The sequence below is a fragment of the Zeus faber genome (genome assembly GCF_960531495.2).
Source record: "Zeus faber genome assembly, chromosome: 18".
NCBI lineage: Eukaryota > Metazoa > Chordata > Actinopteri > Zeiformes > Zeidae > Zeus > Zeus faber.
This window is the reverse complement of record NC_137210.1, coordinates 4,758,409-4,781,256: the sequence shown is the minus strand read 5'-3', so window position 1 is coordinate 4,781,256 and position 22,848 is coordinate 4,758,409. Positions and strand designations below refer to the sequence as shown.

The following is a 22,848-nucleotide window of genomic DNA, read 5'->3' as shown; positions in this document are numbered from 1 at the left end:
ATACTGACACCCACAGAAGAGAATATGATTAATCCTGTTGTACTTGGCTGCATGGGGCTTCTCTTTGTGATCTTAATAAGCCAGGCGCTAAAAGCAGATTTTCACAGTGCCACGCGGTAAGATCCCTTTGGCAAACACTGATTACTGGGAAGAGGGATGAGCTGCCAAGGAAAATCCTGTTGAATCATTCACATGCACAAACACACACACACACACACACACACACACACACACACACACACATCAATTCCCTGCTTTAGAGAGTGTCGGAAACACAATGTAGATCTATGAGGCATCAAGTTTCAGCCTCTGCGGTTCGTGCCAATCAATCCATAAATCAGGCATCGTCAGACCCCCCCTCCCCCAACCCCGCCTCACTGTCTATTCAGCCTTCTGGGAAACAATTTGTAGCTGAAAAGAAAACGGCGTGTGTATGTGTGTATACACCGAGCGAGTGCGGATGAATTAATAGACAGAGAGTGGCAGGAGGAAAAAAAGAAAAAGAGAACCGCATTCATCTCTCTGCGTGACGGTGGCTCGTCCCGGCCGTCGCCGTCCTGTAAAGTGGAGCAGATCTGCTGCCGGCAAAGGCCCCCGGAGGAAGCCAAAGAGAATAAAACGAAAATAGCGCGGGAGTCCTCTGCTGAGCTAACTCGGCTATGTGGATGGGGGCTCGGGACTTGCGGCTGGGTGGGGCGTCTGGCCAGTTGCGGTGGGGCAGGGCGTTGGTGGACGTGGGGGCCCGGCAAGACGGGGTGTTTGGTCTGTCGGCGCGGACCTGGCTCCCCGACTGCGGTCCTTGCCTGGCCTCAAGGGTGCAGGGTCTCCTTGCGTTCTCTGGGACAGGTTTACGCTCCTTGGGGGCTTGCGTGGGTGTTGCTTCGCGAGCTTCCGGCTTCTCTAGGGGCTGGGTCTTCTGTGGCTGCAGGGCAGTGTGCTCTGGGCTTTCTTGAGACTGTGGGGTGTCTGTACAGCCGCAGGCCTCAGGGGTGGCTTTGGGGCCTTTTCCGCTGCTTGGAGGCACTACGATATTATAACTCACACACCAGAAGCAACTGGGACAAGTCCCCTAAACTCACCGGTGGTCACATCACACCCACACACATCATACGCACACGTGCGCGCAGAAGAAAGTTTACTTTCAGTCAGCATGCATGTATGAAAGAAACTATATCCATAAAAATGCAATAGTTTCTTTTCTATTCATTTGAAGGGTTAACACCCTTAAGCTCTTTTTTTTTTTTTTTTACAACATTATTTTTTCGAGCAACATACAGCACGTTCTGGGAGGCTCCGTGTTGCAACAGCAGCCTGGCAATGGCAGGGTGGCCGTTCCTCACGGCGTCGTGGAGCGGAGAGTCGTTCTCGTAGCCTGGGGTGTTCAGCAGAGCGCCCCGGGACAGCAGGACCTCCACCACCGCCTGGTGGCCCAGGTTACACGCCTCGTGCTGAAACAAGAGTCAGCGCATGGCTTGTTTTTACTTGAGCGAGGAGAGTGGAAAAGGGGAGGCTTGTACCTTCTGGAGAAAATTTGTTGAGCAAAATTAAATTTTTTTATTTTATTTATTTTTTTTTATTATAGACTGGGCCCAGTGACAGAAAAGAAAACACTTTAATTGCTCAAGGTCTTCTCAGTGAATTCTGTATCCTTGGACCCTCCTTAATTCAATACCGCTTCCAAAACCCAATAAGGCTTCCAAAATATCACTAATTTGAGGTTTATGCATATACGGTTAACTTTTTGACTATTCAGTAGCTTCCCCGTGTTTATACAGAACATTCTTACATAACTGATTATATCAGAATGTTGGATCCAATACGGACAATAAAATCCAGTACGGTTTCATAAATATAAAAAAAAATTGGGATATTGACAATACAGTGAATTTACTCCAATCCATCCCCATGTAGATTAAAAAAAAAAGGTCATATTAAATTCAATGATCAAACCAATATGCCTGCCAAACTCATCAATTTGATGTTTATGCATTCATACATGGAAAGGCAGATGATATTGGTAGTTATTTGGTTATTGTGCAACTTTTTATCCAGCATTTTCTGTCCCTTTGCACTCAATATGGCCACCAGAATATAATAGAGGGGTCTAAATATCACAGTTGAGGTTTATGGATCCATACATGGAAATTCTTCTTCTTCTTATCAATTATTTGTTTTGCAGAGTAAAAACTGACTTGTCGTTCATTCTATTTGCCATCGCACATTGAACTCTCAAATGAACCCAAAAAGGACATCATTTGGTAATTTGTACAGTGCTATTTAATTGCCTGTCCTCTCATAGAGACAACATGATGAACATCTTCCTTGACATTATCCTTGAACATCACACAGGTAGTTGAAGGACAAGGCAGGGGGATGGTATTACTTATTGCAGTTTCATTACATAGGGTTCAGAAAAAATTTGAAAAGTGTCAATTAATTCCCCATGCAGAAATAAGATGTCAAATGCGTGCACAACCTAAATGGGTGACAAAATCTAGGTTATCTCAGTGAATTCTTTGGACTCAGAGTTTGACAGGAGGCAAGGCTGCATTCGGAAAAGTGGATTTTCTCTCTCTGAGAAACAAGGGGATTAAAAGTAAAGCTGAGACCGCACTTTTTGGTGTCGACGTCAACACGAGCTGCTGAAGGAGTTGAGAAAATAGGACAAGTTGTTAAGAGTGAACTTCGCGTCATGACACGATAATGAGAAGTTGGAAGTCTTAGAGCTCTTCCAAAATGCACAAACAAATCAACCCAAAAAACGAGGTATGAATCGTGATGGAGTTCTTTCTGCCTTGGGCGATATCAAAAACTAAGTCAGCAGTTGTCCAGAGCTGTGTCACATAGGCTGAAGAGCGCATTTCAAAACACAGAAGACAACGTTACAGCCATACAGGCCAAACCTGACCGAACTGGAGGCTAAAGTCAAAACACTCACTGGAAAGTTGGACAAACCTGGAGCTGATCAAACTCCCAGAAGCAGTGGAGGGAGACAAGCCGTGCTCCTTTTTGGAAGACTGGCTACCAAAAACGCTGGGATTATGCTCATCACCTCCCACTGTTATCGATTGGGCTCTCTGATCCCAATTCAAGCGCAAAAGGTCCTTCGATCCACTCATAATGAGCTTCCTTAATTATAAGAATAAAATCCGAGTCCAGAAGCAAGCCAGACAATAACAACAACAGCGAGACAGAAGGGTAAAGTGACGTTTAAAGGCAAACATGCAAAGTTCTTTCCCGACCGCTCTGCTGAACTACACAAACAACGCAGGGGGTTTGATGACGTCGGAAGGAAACTCGGAGACGAGCGCATCCGGTACGGAACGACATTCCCCGCCAAACTCAGAGTGCCCGGGCGGGGTCGGGCACACGTTCGACAATCCAAAAGACACGGAGGTCATTATCGTGGAGCGGCAAGGTGCCAACACAGACGGGGAGACGGGGTAGATGGGAGCTGAAGCTGTCATCATGCCAGGCACACTATAAAACTAGTCACTAAAACTATGGTGAAGTCTAAATAACTTCTAACCCCCATCATCATAACACTAAAATCCTCAAGAATTGTAGTTACTAAAATATCTAATAAAGATCTAGATTTATACTCGGATGTGTATGTGACAAATAAACATCTTGAATCATGAGATATAACCGTAGTTAATTTTGAGGGACTCACTTCCTCCTTTATAATTTGAGTTCTGTCAACTGATATTACATATAAATGGAAGATTGCATTTGATTTAAGACCCTTCATTTAAATGTTGCATTTGTTTTCGTAACACTAGGAGATGCATGCAACTTGAACCTTTGCGATTTTAGTTACAACATTCTAATAGAGCTAACCATCGTGGTTATTTTTGGCTGGCCCAACTCTGTTTCTTTACATTTTAAAATCTGTGACACGCTCCTTTGTTAATTGGGACTGTATGGGTTCAATTTTAGGAGATCGCTCTTTTAAAAGGGAAGAGTATCACAAATAAGGTATAGCATAGTGAGGGGATACTGAGGGGATTTACTTGCTGCTCTTATTGGACGATACGAAGGGTGGGAGAATCTAAACCATTAGAAACCACTTTGAAAGTATACATGTATCCATGCACATGTGTCTTTTGTATTTTTATTTTGTGCAACAGGATTTTGTCTGATAATGATTTTTTTTTTGTCTAATGATAACACAAGCATTAGAGAAATTGTACACACAATAGTACAAACACAGGAATACAACAATTAAGGTATGTAAGATAAGATGAGGGTGAAATTCACTTCCCTGAATTGTAGGGGCTTAAACAAACTTTCTAGAATTAAGAACAGGTGATTAGCAGATTAAAACAAAAACATTCTAAACTTGTATTATTACAAGAATCACATGATCCTTAATGGCATTCCTAAAATAAAAAAAAGATGGCCTGGCCAGTTACAGTATACTCTGCATCATTCAGTACTCAAGCCAGGAGTCTTAATGCTATACATAAAACAATTCCTTTTCAAGGCTATAAAACTTCCTATTGGTCGATACCTAAATTCTACATGGCTTGCTACTACATTAAATTTAAAAAAATTTAAGTCATCGTGTATGGCCCCAATCAAGACGATCCCACGTTTTTTAATAATCAATTTTTAACTTGATCAACTTGATCAACTTGATCAACTTGATTGTTTATTGTTACACGAATGTTGTTGTTACACTAATCTCTGTCGCAATGTAGCTTGAATGTAATTCTCCCTTGTAAGTCGCTTTGGATAAAAGCGTCTGCTAAATGACTAAATGTAAATGTAAATGTAAATGTAACACTCCTAGGAGGACACATTATAGGTGGCGATTTTAACTCCAGACCCACAAATGGTCAGATCCACTTGAATCGGCTCATCTCACCCTAGAGCGAGAATCCATTTGGCACTTTATAAGAGATCTAAACTAAGTTGATTACTGGAGACAACAAAATCCAAAGAACGTAGAATACTCATCATTCAAGATGCTTGTGGCATCATTAAGAAATGCAATTGCTACTTTACTGCCACAACCAGGTAAATCAAGAAAACAATGTTGATCAATGTTGAACAATATTGAAATGCCTCGGAATTTGGATGTAGAAAGTCTCTGTGAATTACTCGCACATAGATTAGATCGTGTTCTGCCAACCATTATTAGTCAAGATCAAAATGGGTTCATTAAAGGTAGACAAGGATTCCACAATGTCCGAGGAGTGCTTAACACACTGTACCAAAAGGGAGATGATCCAAATACGGCTCTGGTCGAATGGCCATACCTATTTAAAAATTCTTGCTCGATTCGTTTTTAATGAAAGGTTCTCTTATCTGGTAAAACTCGAAGCACAGATTTTTACGAATAACATTATATCCGACTCATTTGACATTAACGGAGGCAGTCGACAAGGTTGGCCGCTATCTCCGAGCCTTTTTATTTTCGCTATAGAACCTCTAGATATGGCCATTAGATAACACAATAAAATATCTGGAATTAAGCAAGGTCACACAGAATATCACATTGCATTATTTGCAGATGATGTACTTCTATTCATATTCAACTTAAAACAGTCAAGTTACCTACACTAACTGATGTAAAAATGGTAGAAGACACTTGAATGTATAATTAACACACATACATCCAAAAGACAGTCTACAGTGCTTTGGCTCCTACACCACACATAGATTTTACCTGAGCCCAGGTATATTAACAGCCACCAAAGTACAGTATATTTGGTGGGCCATTTTAGCAGTTTTTATTTCAATTTTATCATCCGTCTGAGAAAACAATGTCATCCTCAATTAATTTTAGAAGACGCGGACACGGCTCTCTGCAGCGCCCTAAGCGGGGAGCGACGCTGCGTTCATTGGAACTCGGAAAACCGTAAGCGATGCTGTTTTCAGGGAAGTCGGAAAACATTGGCATCGGCTATCGGTCAAATTGTTATTTTAAACTTCGGTATCAGCCCAGAACTCCACAATTGGTGCATCCCGAAAAAGGATTGTATCTTTATCAAAAATATCCCACCACGATTGCCTCTCCCACTTCTCTCAAGGCTTAAGAAAACTTGACGTAAATGGATCTGAACAAACAGACACGCCAGGCTTTGCTTATCACTGCTTTATATGTCACATGATAGAGGTGGCCTCTATTTCCTAAATTTTATGTGGTATTACTTGACAGCTCAGTTACCATCAATCATGTTCTATTTCATTTCAAACCCACCATCATGTGTTTAGATCGAATCCCTTTCACTTTCTCCCAAATGACCCTTAAACCTCTACATGTATTCAGCAAATATTAAAAAAAAAAAACCCGTAGAAAACAAACATTAAACTCCCCTACTTTACAATACAATGCAATCAATCTTTGGTATCACACTCAGGCATTATAGGGTGATTGATTTAGTCCTATATGGGGAAATTATCTCTTTAAACCTGGTATAACAGATCAAGGAGGTTTTGTTTGGGCACAAAAAGGCTATGGCAAGGTGGAAGGTCTATTTTAGGTACATGCGATTTCGTTCGAACAGCTTACAATTAAATACAAGTACTCCACGCTTAACGACCGAGTTCCATTCCTAGGATCAGGTGGTTAAGCGAATTGGTCGATAAGCCAGGAGGACCCGGTAAAGGGGCGTGGCTGGTATATGTAGTATATATAATGTATATAGTGTATATAGTGTTATTTCACGGTAAGTGTAGTGAATACTGACAGACTGCGGGAATGAGACTGAGAACTGATGAGATGTATATATAGTTGAAATGGTGTATATAGTATATATAGTGTATATATAATATTTATTATAAATAGTATATATAGTGTATATAGTGTATATAGTATATATTGTGTATATAGTGTAAATAGGATTTAAAGGGTGATGCGCGATGAGATGGTTGACGCTGTGACACCGTGGTATTGTATGCAGTGTACAATACAGACTGGTCAGCGAGCTGGTACTAAGTCCCAACGGTCGTTAAACAGGTAGGCCGTTAAGTATGGAGCACCTGTACGACATCCCCAAAAACCCATTACTTTAAATACCTGCAAATAAAGAGTTTTATCTCTTCCAATAACCATCAGTTAACTCTCGCTTCTTTATCCAAGGATTTCCCCACTATACAACAGGTCGGTATCTATTTCTTTTGATTCTTCCGCAGACATGCAGGCGCAGGGCGTGGGAAAGACACACTGACATTGCTTACTCAAGACTGGAGTAAAATATGTGGTAGTGGCCATAAACAAACTGAAAATACGAGGCTTGGAATAATACAGTATAACTGGATAATGCACACCTACGTATATCACTCCTGAACGAGTACACCAGTTTAACGAGAGCATAACAGACACTTGTATAAAATGCTCAGAGCTGAAAGCAACATTATTTCATTGCATGTGGGAATGTAAAGAGAAGAATGAATCATTGACGTAATTTATAGAACGATTGGAATAAAATGACCCCTTGATCCAACAGTGAGACCTCAGGTGAAAAAACGGTGCACGGAAATGCTCAGCCTCAGAGAAAATCTCTTACATTGTGAAAGGGAGAAAAATATATTTTTGAGGTTATATGGAATCATTTTATTGATTTCTTAAAAAGTAAAGATACTACAAATGTCTTAAATTAAGAAGACCAGCAATGAAATAACAACTGTCTTGTAATGAGTGTTTCTTTTGGTCTTAATGTAAGAATAGAATAGGTAACTTAATATCTGGGTATAGATTTCTGTGTGTACCAAAATTGTTTAGTCATAATATATGTATATAGATATATTGCATATGTAAAATGTAAAGGCCAGTTGCAGAATAAGGTATGTCATTTTTGTTTCAGTGTGTGTTTTATTGTTGTTTCTTATTATCATTCTTTTTTTTTTTGAACTTGACCTGTTTTGTCAGGGGATTGAACCCTATGGTTTTTGTTCCGACTGTTATGATCAAGAAACTGTCCAAAAAAATGGCTACAGAAGCGCAATGTGTGATGCTGGCGGTCTTGTGTTCCGAAAAGAAAAATAAAAGAAAGAAAAAGCGATTCTGGACCCGTTCCAGTGTAGATCCGATCATTTGGACATTCTGTGGTGACAACAGATGTACAATCTGAATCAGTTTCCGTGCGCCTCCCAGACTCCGGATCCCTGCGGAACCCTCCGCTGCTCTTGGCCGTGGTTACATACAGGTATGTGCACTCTGTTGTCTTATTGGTCAACGTCAAGGAATGTGTGATAGGAGTTGTCAGACTAGGCAGGAAAATACAAAAAGATCTGACATGCTAGACCTTTTGGGGGTGGTGGCCGATAATATGGCACACTACATGCGGTAAAAAAACGGACACGTCACGTCGGGCTGAACTTGCTTAGTCAGATCCCGGCATTATGGAAACTCTGAAAACTGTAATACATACCTAACGTGACTTAACTGGACCCCAATTTTATTTGTCCTAAATAATTGAATGTATGGACACCGGATGGACAGGTAGAGTAGGATAAGGGGAGGTAGGGAAGGGGAAGTATATTTTTATTGTTATTGTCCCCATGTTGTTGGATTTAAAGCCTTAAAAATCGATAAACAAATTGTTGAAGATAGATAAATGTTAAAAGCTGCCATGTGGCCATCAATACCGGTCATTTTTTCCATCAAGAAGCAAATAGGAGGAAAACATTTTTTTTTTTCTCATACTGTTCTTGAACAGCGCCATGAGCTTCCATGTCGATATTGCTGTGAAGTTATGCTGTACAGAACGGTAAAATGAAACGGTAATAACAATAACGGATTAAACTTAAGATTTAGATTCAATGTATTGCTCTGATTGGCTACCCAAAGCGACCTCACTGTATCTGAACATCCATTAATGGAGGCTGGAAAACTAAATATGTTGCCCTTTAGACAGCGCTTCTATTTTTACTTTTTCAAGCAAATTGCTGTTTACTGTTGCAAGTAAATTATTGAAAAAAACAGTGTTTCCCCAAGGGTGGAGTTGCAGCATCAGAGGCTTTTCGGGCACAGGCGTGGGTGGCCCGCACGCATAGTAAGGGCCGCCTCCAGGAAGAAGAATCAGTGCATGTTGAATACCTACTATCTTTGGGAATACTTCTATCGAAACAAAACGTATCAACATGGATCTTCCAAATATTTTTTACGTCACAGATATGTAGGATGGGTATCGTTGAGATTTCAAGTTCTTTTACCGATACTCCTTATCGATCCGGTACTTTCACGTTACTCCTATCGGTTCTTTTTGTTATTTTTTTTTAAGAGAAAATACGCTGGAAATGACGCTCCGCTGTGCGTGCGTCCCTGCCCTGGCGCACACCGGCAGAACCATGCAGAGGGAGTCGCAGCCCCCCTCTCCTCTCTCGTTTAAAAAAAAAAAAAAAAAAAAAACATTTTCAGTACCAGCGGTGTACCATACTGCATATAGGGAGAAACACTGAAAAACAAATCAAACTGAAACCGGACAAATTGACATTTGTATTGAATCTAAAAAGTGTATGCGTGTTTGTGACCGTGCAAAGGACTGGCGTTCCATTCAAGGTGTCTCCATGACTTACACCAATTACTTCAAATCCTGTTTTGGAACTTCCTCACACGGTTCTTTCTCCCTTATATTTTTCCTACCTTTACCAAGGTAGGTCAGGCAAGCATTAGATTTGATTTACAATCTTTATTTGTTTGTTTGTTTGTTTGCACAGTTTTGTGTGTACAGCATCATTTTCAAGGTAAAACAAGTTCAAAGTTCAAGGGTCTACCGTGGGAGACAAGACTTGTATATTTTGTGTGTGTGTGTGTGTGTGTGTGTGTGTGTGTGTCCATCGCCTCACCAGGGGTGTCCAACCGGCGTTATCCTTCAGGTTTGGGTCTGCCCCTTGATCCAGCAGTTCCCTGGAAGCGTCTACATCTCCCTGCAAGGGGCCCAGAGAGCAAAACAGACGTGAGGTCAGCATCATAGTCATCCAGACATAACCCGTCAAAGGCTGCAACTGATCCCAGGGCCGAAGGAGCCCTGCAGTTTCATCAATTGCACTCAGCGGCGGGCCATTGATTAACTTGTCTAGGATCCAGGGAGGGATTATGGCTATGTTTACAGGGATTACAGTAAAACGATTTATTCTCGCTGGGCCAGAGAAGGGCTGTCTGAGCATCTAAAAAAAGATGGCTGATCAGGGTTGGGCAAAAAAAATAAATAAATAAATAAATAAAAGAAAAATGTAATAGAAAAACCGACATGAGGAGATTTACACAAGCCTATTGAAGCTCCATAACACACAATAGAAGGCTGCATAACTTGGTAACGATAGCAGTGTACAGTGGGGGTGTTTAGAAAAAGCCCACGGTGCCACTGAAGCGGGTTGCTATCAAAGTGGCCTACCTGTACCAGAGGCCCTGTTGAAACTCATTAATGAACATAATGATTTACTGTGAAGCCTCCTGACCTTTATAGCGGCTAGATGCAGGGGGGTTTCTCCCTTGTGGTTCCTCTTCATGATGGGGGGGCTCCCCTGGAGAGGGCTGCCAGCAGCCGAGCAGGGGGATCTTCTCGCCGCGGAACCGGGGGAAGAAATTGGGCTCCGTCTCTGCTCCCCTCTCGGGGTTCTGGGGCTTTTTCCGTACTTGGGGCTCCTCGGGAAGCCCGGAGAAGCCCGCATCCTCTTTGGGGTGCTTTCGGCAGAGGTCCCCTGCTGCTCGACTCTGGGTCTTTTGGGGGAGGACAAGTCGCCCCGGTCAGCCTTGCTCTCGCATGGCTCGGGCACATGTTCTGGCCGTACATCGTGTTTGGAAGGGCGAGTTGATGATTGGTCCTCCTGGAAGGACTGAATACACTGCAGGATGTCCTTGTTGGGCTGGAGATAAACTGGGTTTTCCTGCGGAGCACCTTGCCCAGGCACCTCGGAGACAACAGGGCTGAGAAAGGAAACCCTTTTGCTGAAGCGCCGAGCCAGCGTGGGGCTGGGGCCGGCGTGGGGCTGTTCTTCATCCTCCGCGACCTCTTCCTCTGTGCCAATGCCCCACTGCTGATTTATCGCCTGCATTCTCTGTTTCTTTACTTGTGCTTGGGTTTGCTTTTGAGTTGCCTGTGCAGCCGCGCTTGCCGCCGGCTTCCTGACGCCGGCCCCTTTACGTGACCTCTTCTTTCTGGTTTGCTTGTTGCCTTTTTTGCACTCCTGAGGGCCCGAGGAACACGAGTCTTGCGAGGAGGAGTGGAAGTTGAAGACCATAAGGTCTTGATGTTTGACACTGCCGGCGTCGGTCTCTCTCGCCTCTGCCCCTACGGGGGGTCCGCCGTGGAGGGAGATGGCGTCCAAGGGTTTTTCTACCTTGCAGCGTACCTTGCGGCTGCGGGGACTAAACCAGATCTTGAAGGTTTTTTTGTGCTTTAGGACACTGCTGCTGTTCCCAGAACCCCCTCGCAATGCATCAGGACAAGATTCTGCAATAAAAAAAAAAGAGGGACTTTACTTTTCTTTCTATTTTTTATGAACACGATATTTGAACATGCCTTCCCTGAAGGGGGGTAATTTTACTGGGGAAAAAAAATAATGGCCGGGGACCTTATCACTCTAACAGCCCTACCCTAGCCCCACCAATAGCTGGCTCTGGTGAAATCAATGAACAAGTCTACAAATAGGGCTGCAACTAATGACTATTTTGATGGTCAAATAATCTAGCAATTATTGAAACAAACAATCGACTATTCAGATTATGAATCGCACAACTACTTCTACTACTTCTTATTTAGATATCAGATTTTAAAAATCAGCTTGAGGTTGATTTAGGCATGTGCTAACCAACAATATAGACAACTTTGTTCAAAAATACGTCTTTTAATGAACTTTCTTGCTGATAGATGATGAAAAAAAACAAATAAAAAAATCCCAACATCCATTTTTTCTGTCTAAATTGAAAACCAAGGATAAGCAAAGTCAAGGCAATAAAATATTACAAAGCTACAGCAGTGTCCCCTTAATCAAATACATAAAACAATCAATCTAAACTTAAAATAAATAAAGAAGAGGGCGAGTTACAGTTTTCCGAGCCTGTGATGCAGCATCTCTTGCTGCTGTCTTGTCTCGATTCGATAAAAAGGTTCTAACCAGAGAGCCGTGTCAGCGTCTAATGGGGATGAGTCCAGTAGTTAATCGATCGCAGATAGCGTTGTTTTCTCGGAGGGATACATTTTTTATTTTATTTTTTAAATAAATAAAAATGATCCCAAACTCCCAAACTTTGGAGATTTCTGGTTGTGAAGGTGTTGCCTTTGTGATATTGTTCACTTCACTCCAGAGCCTTGCCAGTCGGCCCGAAAAACACACGCGATGACGTCACCAACTAATCGGCAATTAAATTCTTTGGCAACAAATGTGGTCATAGACTTTTGTCGACTACGATGTTGCCGATTATTCGTTGCACCCCTATCTACAGTACAAAGGATAATAGTTGCGTGGGAGGGTGGTAGTATGGTAGCGAATGTACCATCCACCCCATGTTACACTCACTCCTACACCCCTGTTTCACTGTGTTCTATGACTCCCTTTTAAAGGCCAATTATTAGCAAGTAATGGCAATTAAAATGCCATTACTTCACAGACCTTGTTGGTGGCACTGATCAACTAACAAGTGTATTTTAAAGAGGAGGACCCATTTTAGCATGTTTTGTTTTTTTAATCCGTCAGAGAATGACACCATCCACGGTCGATTAACTAGTGGACTCGTGCTCTGCTATTACGTTGGAATGTGTAAGGATGCGGACACGGCTCTAGTCTCCAGTTGAAAGCAAGGAAGCGATGCTGCATCCACATGCTCGGAAAACTGTGATGCGTGTAGGAAATGATGCGTTCATGGGAACCCGGAAAACCGTCGGCTACTACCATAAGTATATTTCAGACCTTTTTTCACCATACCAGCATTTGCGTCCCTGTGCCGTTAACTAAAACTAAACTAAAACCATGCGTAACCGTAACTGTGCGTAATGGGGACTATTATGTTTCTTACCCTCTGAAGATTCTAATTCTTTATCAGAGTATCAGGATTAAACAATGACTAAAAATACATTTGTATGGTTAATGTAGTAAAGCTTTTGAACATTCTTTTATGTAACATTTTCACTATTAAGCTGACATCTACACCCAGCCACAACATTAAAAGCACTGACAGGTGGGGTAAGTTACATTGACCATTTCGTTCCAGTGGCACCTGTCAAGGGGTGGGATATATTAAGCAGCAAGTGAACAGTCAGTTCTTAAAGTTGATGTGTTGGAAGCAGGAAAAATAGGCAAGCATAAGGATCTGAGTGACTTTGACAAGGGCCAAATTGTGACGGCTAGACGACTGGGTCAGAGCATCTCCAAAACTACAGGTCTTGTGGGGTGTTCCCGGTATGCAGTGGTTAGTACCTACCTAAAAAGGTCCAAAGAAGGACAATCTAGCCCATCTGGTCCAATCCCACAGAAGAGCTACTGTAGCACAAATTGCTGAAAAAGTTAATGCTGCTGTGATAGAAAGGTGTCAGAACACACAGTGCATCACAGCTTGCTGCGTATGGAGCTGTGTAGCTGCAGAGCGGTCAGAGTGCCCATGCTGACCCCTGTCCACTGCCAAAAGTGCCTACAATGGGCATGCGAGCATCAGAGCTGGACCATGGAGCAATGGAAGAAGGTGGTACACACACACACACACACACACACACACACACACACACACACACACACACACACACACACACACACACACACACACACACACACACACACACACACACACACACACACACACACACAGTGTGCTACTTCGGCTATTTTGGCCAAATTTTGGCCAAGACTACGGGAGCAAAACTGTTAAATATATCATTATGTGTGGGGCCCCTCACATTTTCAAAATCTCTTAAGACTGAAAATTTGAAAAATCTTTTAGTGCGGGCAAGCCACTATTTCCTATCTTGAGGAACAATTTTGTCATTTGCGGCTTTGGTTGAATATCTTAATCCATGGCAAATGATGCAGGTATTGAAGAATTGCCTGCATTGTGACATTATCAAAGCGTGGACTTCCTCATGATGTCACTGTGTCATAAGTTACCTGGGGATTCTCATCCGTAACGTAGGGCGCTAAGTTAACAGTATAATTTACACCCCCCCCCAAAAAAAACCATTATTGCTGACTGTTATGAGATACTGCTAGGTTGTTTCAAGTTGCACTACTAATGATGATAAATCACGACGAGCCTCAGTTTATCAGCACATGACAAATGTTCCAAATGCCAGAATGAGTAACGAATGCCAAGTGACATTAATGGCACGTCCCCAGAGTTTTTTTTTTTAATTTTTTTATTATTCCATCCCCTTCTACTGCAAGGCGGCCGCAATGCACGTGCCGGTCCGCTCGATTCATATTCTATGGGGAAAATGCCCTTGTGGGTTAAAAAGCGCTCGTTGTGTTCCCTGATAGTTGCTCATTAATTCAGCAATCACGCCCGCACAGCTGTCAGCTCGAGGGCAAGGTGCAACCCAGTCGCGGCACCCTCTTTGTCAAAACTGAAATCTACTTGTAAGCCACACCGCCATGGCTAATTGCATTGTATAATTACTGTCATTACAAGCACGCCGGATGGAAGATAAGGATAAAAAAATATATAATAATAATAAAAAAATGCGGCAACAATCGACTAATATCATCATCAGTCAGGGATTAGGTGGCAGCAGGTTATGCGTTCAGTCAACAACAGGAATTTGTGGCTGTGGATTCAAATAGAGATCCTGGATACGAACCCGAGCCCTCCGGCGGATTCAGCAAGGACTCCAAACTGTGGAAGAGCTGCGTGACGTTGCTGAGGTGCCTGTTGATCTGGATGTCCTTCACCCAGGCAGGGCTGTGGCACACAGCGCAGCGGTCCCCCGCCCGCGGGCCGGTGCAGGACCTGGAGAAGAGGGGAAAAAAAAAAGATATGATAATAAAGTTCCGCTTTGCATGTCAATTAGCTTGAATGTTCACAATGTGTGGGTAAAGGTATAGGCGGCGCCGGGGCACCGGGATGAGTTTGGATGTCTCCAAGGTGTTAATGAACCCTGTTAAAAGCAGGGTTCATTCTGGCACTGCAAAATGACATTCAAGTACATTTAAGCACGATTTTTTTCATTTTAAAGGACTTCAAGAAAAATGAATATAATCAATTATCAATATGATCTTCATTAATTAAAATATAATATATTCTTAGTCTCATTGTCTATTATTTATATTAGTATATCTATATATCTGTTATTAATGAATGACTCATTGTCGTCTACTATTATTAGTGTCTATTTCCTTCCATGCTGGATTAAATTTACATTTCCTTGGCATAATCTATGTCGTAAAAGCCATCTGGAAAATCTTTATTACACTACAATTTGAATATCGTGATAATACAAAACCTGAGGCAATATCACAGGTTTTTAATGATCTGATTTTTTCCAAGGACTTTCCAAGAACTTCAGCACAAAATGGGCTATTTCCAAGGAGTACTTAAACTTCTGAGGATTCAATTTAAGCACTTCAAGCACCTCAAGGACCTGGCAGGAACCCTGAACTTAATAGACATCCGTGATCAAACAAAACGCATAGTTTGTACAAAATAATATATATATATATATTTATGCACATACCTCAATGTTTTTTACTCCTGTTTAAAAAGCTTATTTGTCATTTAGCCACTAATCCATATCAATCTATATCTGTGCACTCAGGCACAGCTTAGGAGATAAGGACAATGAACCCTTTAAAACTACAGGAAAAAAAAAATTATTATTATTATTATTATGATTATTATCATCTTCTCACTAAAAGGTCAAAGATGGGGAAAATTACTACGTGTGCTCGGGTGTGGTTTTAACTTGTGTCTTTGCTTTCATGGTACTGTAAATGTCACAATGAATGACACATCGAGAAGGGCATTGACGAGAGGAATATATTTTCATTTTGTGAGCGAACCTTTGCGGGTATTTCTTTTCTTTTGAATAGTCCAAATTAACAGCATACATGCAGTACAACCTTTGTGCAAATTGCAGCACTACGGCCAAATCACTGTGTCGAAATTCGGTATGCTGGAATGTGACTTTAGATCGAGATTTCTTTGGGTTTTCTGAGAGTTCCGCGTCCACCACGCGGAGTGTGGACAGCGCTCGCAACGACGCGAAGCGCTGCGCAACAACAGAAACGAACGACGCGGAAGCGCCCCGGTGGGGGAGGGGGGGGGGGTGGGAGTTGGGCTTTGCGGGGGGGGAAAAAGAGACGAGGTGGCCGCAGCCCGGGGTCGGCGAAACGAGCCGAGGACAAACGTTTTTCGGAGCCGTCACCGTCGCGACCTCGCGGCGGAAGTCGACTACGCACGGACTGGGCAGGGTTACCTGCAAAGCACGTGTTCGCACGCCCCTAAGCACACCGGCTCCTTCATGAACGTAGAGCTGCAGGAAAAAAACAAACAAACCAAACAAACACAAATAACAACATTTATAAAAAATGATTAGTAATAACAGCGCTGTGCGGTGGACTCGTGCGGGAGACGTCGATCGATCGATCCACCCCATTACAACCTACAGAAAATAAGACACACAAATGCCACGACGTAACCTACACAATACAAATGCACATCCGAGAAGCTAATTACCCAGTAACAAATATACCCAGTACCAAATATACCCAGTAATAAATATACCCAGTAACAAATATACCCAGTAATAAATATACCCAGTAATAAATATACCCAGTAACAAATATACCCAGTAATAAATATACCCAGTAACAAATATACCCAGTAATAAATATACCCAGTAATAAATATACCCAGTAACAAATATACCCAGTAACAAATATACCCAGTAATAAATATACCCAGTAATAAATATACCCAGTAACAAATATACCCAGTAATAAATATACCCAGTAATAAATATACCCAGTAATAAATATACCCAGTAATAAACATACCCAGTAACAAATATACCCAGTAACAAATATACCCAGTAATAAATATACCCAGTAATAAACATACCCAGTAACAAATATACCCAGTAACAAATATACCCAGTAATAAATATACCCAGTAATAAATATACCCAGTAATAAATATACCCAGTAATAAATATACCCAGTAATAAATATACCCAGTAATAAATATACCCAGTAATAAATATACCCAGTAACAAATATACCCAGTAACAAATATACCCAGTAATAAATATACCCAGTAATAAATATACCCAGTAATAAATATACCCAGTAATAAATATACCCAGTAATAAATATACCCAGTAATAAACATACCCAGTAACAAATATACCCAGTACCAAATATACCCAGTAATAAATATACCCAGTAATAAATATACCCAGTAATAAATATACCCAGTAACAAATATACCCAGTACCAAATATACCCAGTAATAAATATACCCAGTAATAAATATACCCAGTAATAAATATACCCAGTAATAAATATACCCAGTAATAAATATACCCAGTAATAAATATACCCAGTAACAAATATACCCAGTACCAAATATACCCAGTAATAAATATACCCAGTAATAAACATACCCAGTAACAAATATACCCAGTAATAAATATACCCAGTAATAAATATACCCAGTAATAAATATACCCAGTAATAAATATACCCAGTAATAAATATACCCAGTAATAAATATACCCAGTAACAAATATACCCAGTAACAAATATACCCAGTAACAAATATACCCAGTAATAAATATACCCAGTAATAAATATACCCAGTAATAAATATACCCAGTAATAAATATACCCAGTAATAAATATACCCAGTAATAAACATACCCAGTACCAAATATACCCAGTAATAAATATACCCAGTAATAAATATACCCAGTAATAAATATACCCAGTAATAAACATACCCAGTACCAAATATACCCAGTAATAAATATACCCAGTAATAAATATACCCAGTAATAAATATACCCAGTAATAAATATACCCAGTAATAAATATACCCAGTAATAAACATACCCAGTACCAAATATACCCAGTAATAAATATACCCAGTAATAAATATACCCAGTAATAAATATACCCAGTAATAAACATACCCAGTACCAAATATACCCAGTAATAAATATACCCAGTAATAAATATACCCAGTAATAAAGTCTTGTGTATTTGATTTGAAATGACACTAAACAATAAGAAAACACTCAAATAAAACACGAGACAGGCTCAGACGTTAGACCTGGGGTGTGTGTGTGTTGCAACGCAAACTCGTTTCTAGGTGTTTTGTGTGAAGTATTGGTTCGCGTTGGTCGTGAACGGAACAGTTCTATTCAGCGTGAAAGGAACCTGCTCAAACGGGCCTCAGCGCTCAGGGAGGACCGACCTCAGTCCGAAAAAGCGGATGTCGTTGGCTGCGCAACCCGCCAACTGTATTCACCGAGCGTCAATCATATCGTCGATGAAGTCACCATTTGGCGCAGAGCAGAAGTTGCCGAAAGTCCGCGACCGCCTCCTTCATCCTCGTCCAGTCTCCGGTGACGGCGGGAGCATCGGGATCCATGCCGGATGGATGTGCCCCGCACCGAGAACGAGCTGAGCGTCGTGCGGGACGTAAACACCACGACTTCCCCGCCCTGCGCGCGTCTCCCGCCAAAACAAAAACAAACCCCCCCAAAAAAAGAGAGAAAACCCGGAAGTGACGTGTTTGGCGTCACGCCAGTTACGTCACTTGATGACGTACGAAACGGATGACGTGGAGGCTCTTTGCGTTCTTTTTTTTTTTGGAACAGTATTTGGGAGCGCTCTATAAAGATATTAGATGTAAAACAGTTCTGAAGCTAAACCGAATATATAAATAAAAATAAAAATAAAATAATAATAATAATAATATTATCGTTATTTTTATCATTGTTATTGTCGTTGTTATATAATAACAATACAAAAATTAATACGCTTTATTTGTATAGCATCTTTCAGCAAATAAGCAACATGTGATAAAAATAGGTCAGTATTTTACTCAATTTCAGTTTTAGGTCATCACTTTATAGTCTTAAATAGTGTATCTAATATCAAATCATAATATAATATTAATTTGTTGGAATTATGCAATAATAAAATAGTAAAAAAGTCTGCTGAGCAGTGGAAGAACAACTTGACACAAGGTAACTAGTTACAAGGGAAACTACTACATTGACATTCCTACTTCAATCAAAGTGTTTTAGTCAAAATTCTTAGGTAGCTACTGTGTGTGTAATCACCGGGTGCGTTGCATTGACATTTCACTGCATATATGTATGAAAGTATGTATATGTATGTGACGAATAAACCTCTTGAATCTTGAATCTTGAATCTTGAAGTGTGCAAGTATTTGCTCTTAAATGTGCTTAAAGTACTGAAAGTAAAATTTGTTGTCCTATCCAAAGAGCCTATAATACCTCCATGCATATCAAGATTGCAATTTACAAATAAAGTATACCTAGTGTAGTCATTTACAAGGATCAGCAGTTTGATAGATGAAATCATTGTGACCTAGATTAAACAGACAAAATACAATATTGCTGACAAACCTTAAAAAATTGTTTAAAATAAAATGAGGATTTTATCTTCGGGGTATGGGTATCTAATTTAACAAACTGCACCCAAAACTCTTGTGTGTTTGTATCTACTGATCTAGATATTCATTTAGAAGATAAAGAAGCCACACTCTCATTTGATCAATACCTAGAAAAAAGCATCAAACATCTTGTTAATGTTTTTTCATTTTAAATGGTAAATATTGTATTCATAAATGTAAAGCGGCAGAGAGGAAACCACCCTTTTTTGTTAGTGTAAAATTGAAATGGATTATTATTTAAAAACATATCCCACACACGTGTTTTCAAATATCTCATAATTTATAGCAGCTGCCGTATTAATAATAATAATAATAATAATAATAATAATAATAATAATAATAATAAATAATAATAATAATAAATAATAATAATAATAATAATAATAATAATAATAATTATAATAATAATAATACTACACACCATGCAGTTTAGAAAATCGCTTTATTAGATGCATAAAAAATAAGCTCCAGTTCAATTCAAGATCATGTAGAACTATGCCTCAAAGAAGGGAAAGTATCCATAAAATATTGAGTACATTCATTCTAAAAAGTTATATGCCCTGAGAGGGGTGCAGATAATGAGAGGGGAAGAGTGCAGATATCGAACGTTCGTCTCTGAGTGCCAGGAACAATTTCCCTTTGTGACGTGCACCTGGTAGGCAATCATTTAATACGCCTCAGGATAAGAAAAAAACAAAAAAAAAACACAACTTATTTGGACACATTATGTATTTAGTGTATGTGTGCTTTTGGAAATGGGGGGGGGTCTCACTATAGGATAATGATCAAGAGCGGGATCTACAGCGTCGCTGATTACACGATTATGGACGCCTCAGGTGAAACACTCCGCTAATGAACAAGGTGTCCCGCCACAAAGTGAACTAAGAAAATTCACACCCTATACTATTAATCAACTTGTTGAAATGAAGTTAAACTAACAATTGCACATTGGGTATATGCGTGTGTGTGTGTGTGTGTGTGTGTGTGTGTGTGTGTGTGTGTGTGTGTGTGTGGACGTAAACAATACAGTAGATGTAACTGTGCTGTTGGAGAGAACTGATCGTGTCAAAGTGACAAAATGGCAAAATGGAACAAACTGGTTAACCCTTCATATCCGTACATATGCATATAAATATAGAAAGGTTTATATATTGAGATACTGTGATGTGCACCCGAAAAACAGCGTCCCGCTCCACTACGTCCGCAACGCCTCGGTGGAGTCGAGGCCGCCCGGGTCTTCACCGTGGTGGTGGATGGGTCGGTCTTCCTCGCCAACCTTCCCCATGGCGAAGTTGATGAAGACCTGGGAGGAGGAGGAGGACGGAGGGGAGGTGGGTGGAGGGGGTTATTCAATTTTGTTGGATCTATAGTGATTGCACTCGTTGGCTGCAGATCATTCATCCAAAACCTCACTTACGGTAGAGGTATTTACTCAACAAACTGAAAGGGATTTTTTCTTTCCCATCACTACCAGCTATGTTGGTCGGTTGCTCGGCAACGGCGGCTCGCAAAAGGAACATTATTATTGCCTCTTGCCAAATTCTAGTTGAAAACGTTATGGCTCCCCGTGGATGACACTGACAGAATTTTTACCCCGGCAGGTAAGCAATCTTCACTCGTCTGAGTTTCGCATCACGAAATATGTCAGCTCCTATTATTTTAGTGCAACCGCAAGGAGTTTGCGCAGCTGGACATTTATCATTTTCTATGAATTAAAAATTAAAAATGTCTTTACATAGTGTTTGCAAAGTGTTAACTTGAATAATGTCATTATTTTATATACGTGACCTATTTACTTCATTTTAAGCCAAGCACCAATAAAAAAAGAAAAATTGCCATCGTGGCGTCGTACCGACTCTACATAGCAATTAATTAACTTCCGGTTTGTTCTTGTCGTTTGTCGTATTTGATGTGAAGCAGGCTTTGAAGCTCCAGTTCCAGGTGTAAGTTTTACCTAATGGTGTTATGTTTTCATGTTTATAGATCATCATACCGTGACTAAACAACAGACAGATATCCCTACGGTTTGTGTATGGAAGAGTTCAAGTCAAATCAACCACTTGGGGCCAATTCACTATTTGCTTTCACGTATATTCATTCATGTTATTTTATGTCAGGGCTAAAGGTCTCTCACCTCATCCAGCGTGGTCTGGCTGACGGAGAAGTGCTTGATCTGCAGAGCCTGCTTGTTGGACTCTAGCTGGTGGAAGATGCCGGCCACCCCGCCCGGCGCCACGGGAACGTGGAACTCAACCATTGTCGAGTGCTTATCCTGTTGATTTGACATTATTTGATATAGTTATATAGCACTTCTTCTGCTTCTGCTTGTCTTCAATACCGGTTCTTGGGCAGTACTTATTTGATCACAATTTCACTGAGTACCGACACATAAAGTAAAACTGTGTTTGGACAAAAACAAAATAAAATTTCACTTATGATCCAAACTGTCAGTTTCATGGCTTGGCTCACTCACATTGAACAAATAAGCTACTTTGGTATTTAAATGTGGCATTGTGTGTCGCAAAATCTGTGCTTTCGATTGATGCTACACTGTAAAAGTACTACATTTGGATTATTAATTTATTTCCATACATAAAAGTCACCAGAATGCGTGTACATTTTTTGAATTGTGTAAGTGTTGTTTGGTTCTATGTTTATTTGTCTCACCCATGGTTAATCTCCCCCTCTTGAAGTAGTGATTAGTTGTTTATAGACCCAAACATGATAAATAGTTCTCCAAAGAGGGGGGTTGGTGGTGGTTCTCCATAACCAAAAACTGTGCTCTTGTCACTCCACAGGTCGTCCATAGGACAGAGTTATTGCAGCAGTTCTTGATGATTTAAGAATGAATAAAGAGTTGCATTGCAGGTTGAGAACTTGAACTCCACTTGCAGACTAACTCTGTCCTAGATGCAATGGCAAACAAATACTCTGTGTTGTATACCCAGCTGACAGCACAGGTTAAAAAAGTCACCAGAATGCAGGAATCAGCGATGAAACAACCAATCATACCTAATGCATGCTTAGACATTTCACCAGCTTTGTGCGAGGGCTCCTCTTGGATCACCCCCCCCCTTGCCTTCCTGGGTGCTGCTATCTTAACCAGGCAGCCGTGGTTTAGCTGAGCACACCATTATATTCCCTCCTGCTGGCCGTGGCTTAGCACGTCCTGCTACCCAACGAGAGGAGGGATCTCACCTTGAGATAGGTGCTGGGGAACCGGTCCTGCATAAAGCCAGTGATGACCTCCACGTCGCAGGAGGCCT

At 40.9% G+C, this 22,848-nt stretch overlaps 1 protein-coding gene across 2 annotated transcripts in view; it reads right to left on the bottom strand.

Annotated features, from left to right (window-relative positions):
- The window catches only part of bard1 (BRCA1 associated RING domain 1), a 36,986-nt gene extending 18,458 nt beyond the window's left edge, over positions 1-18,528 (bottom strand). For both annotated transcript variants that reach the window (XM_080019123.1, XM_080019124.1), the window contains exons 1-6: positions 18,438-18,528; positions 16,353-16,409; positions 14,739-14,887; positions 10,411-11,405; positions 9,799-9,879; positions 1,276-1,448 (exon numbers count right to left, since the gene is read on the bottom strand). In XM_080019123.1, coding sequence (XP_079875249.1) covers positions 1,276-1,448; positions 9,799-9,879; positions 10,411-11,405; positions 14,739-14,887; positions 16,353-16,409; positions 18,438-18,487 — 1,505 coding nt within the window. In that variant the 5' untranslated portion in view covers positions 18,488-18,528. The remainder of the gene's footprint in view (positions 1-1,275; positions 1,449-9,798; positions 9,880-10,410; positions 11,406-14,738; positions 14,888-16,352; positions 16,410-18,437) is intronic.
- Between the last annotated feature and the right edge of the window lie 4,320 nt (positions 18,529-22,848).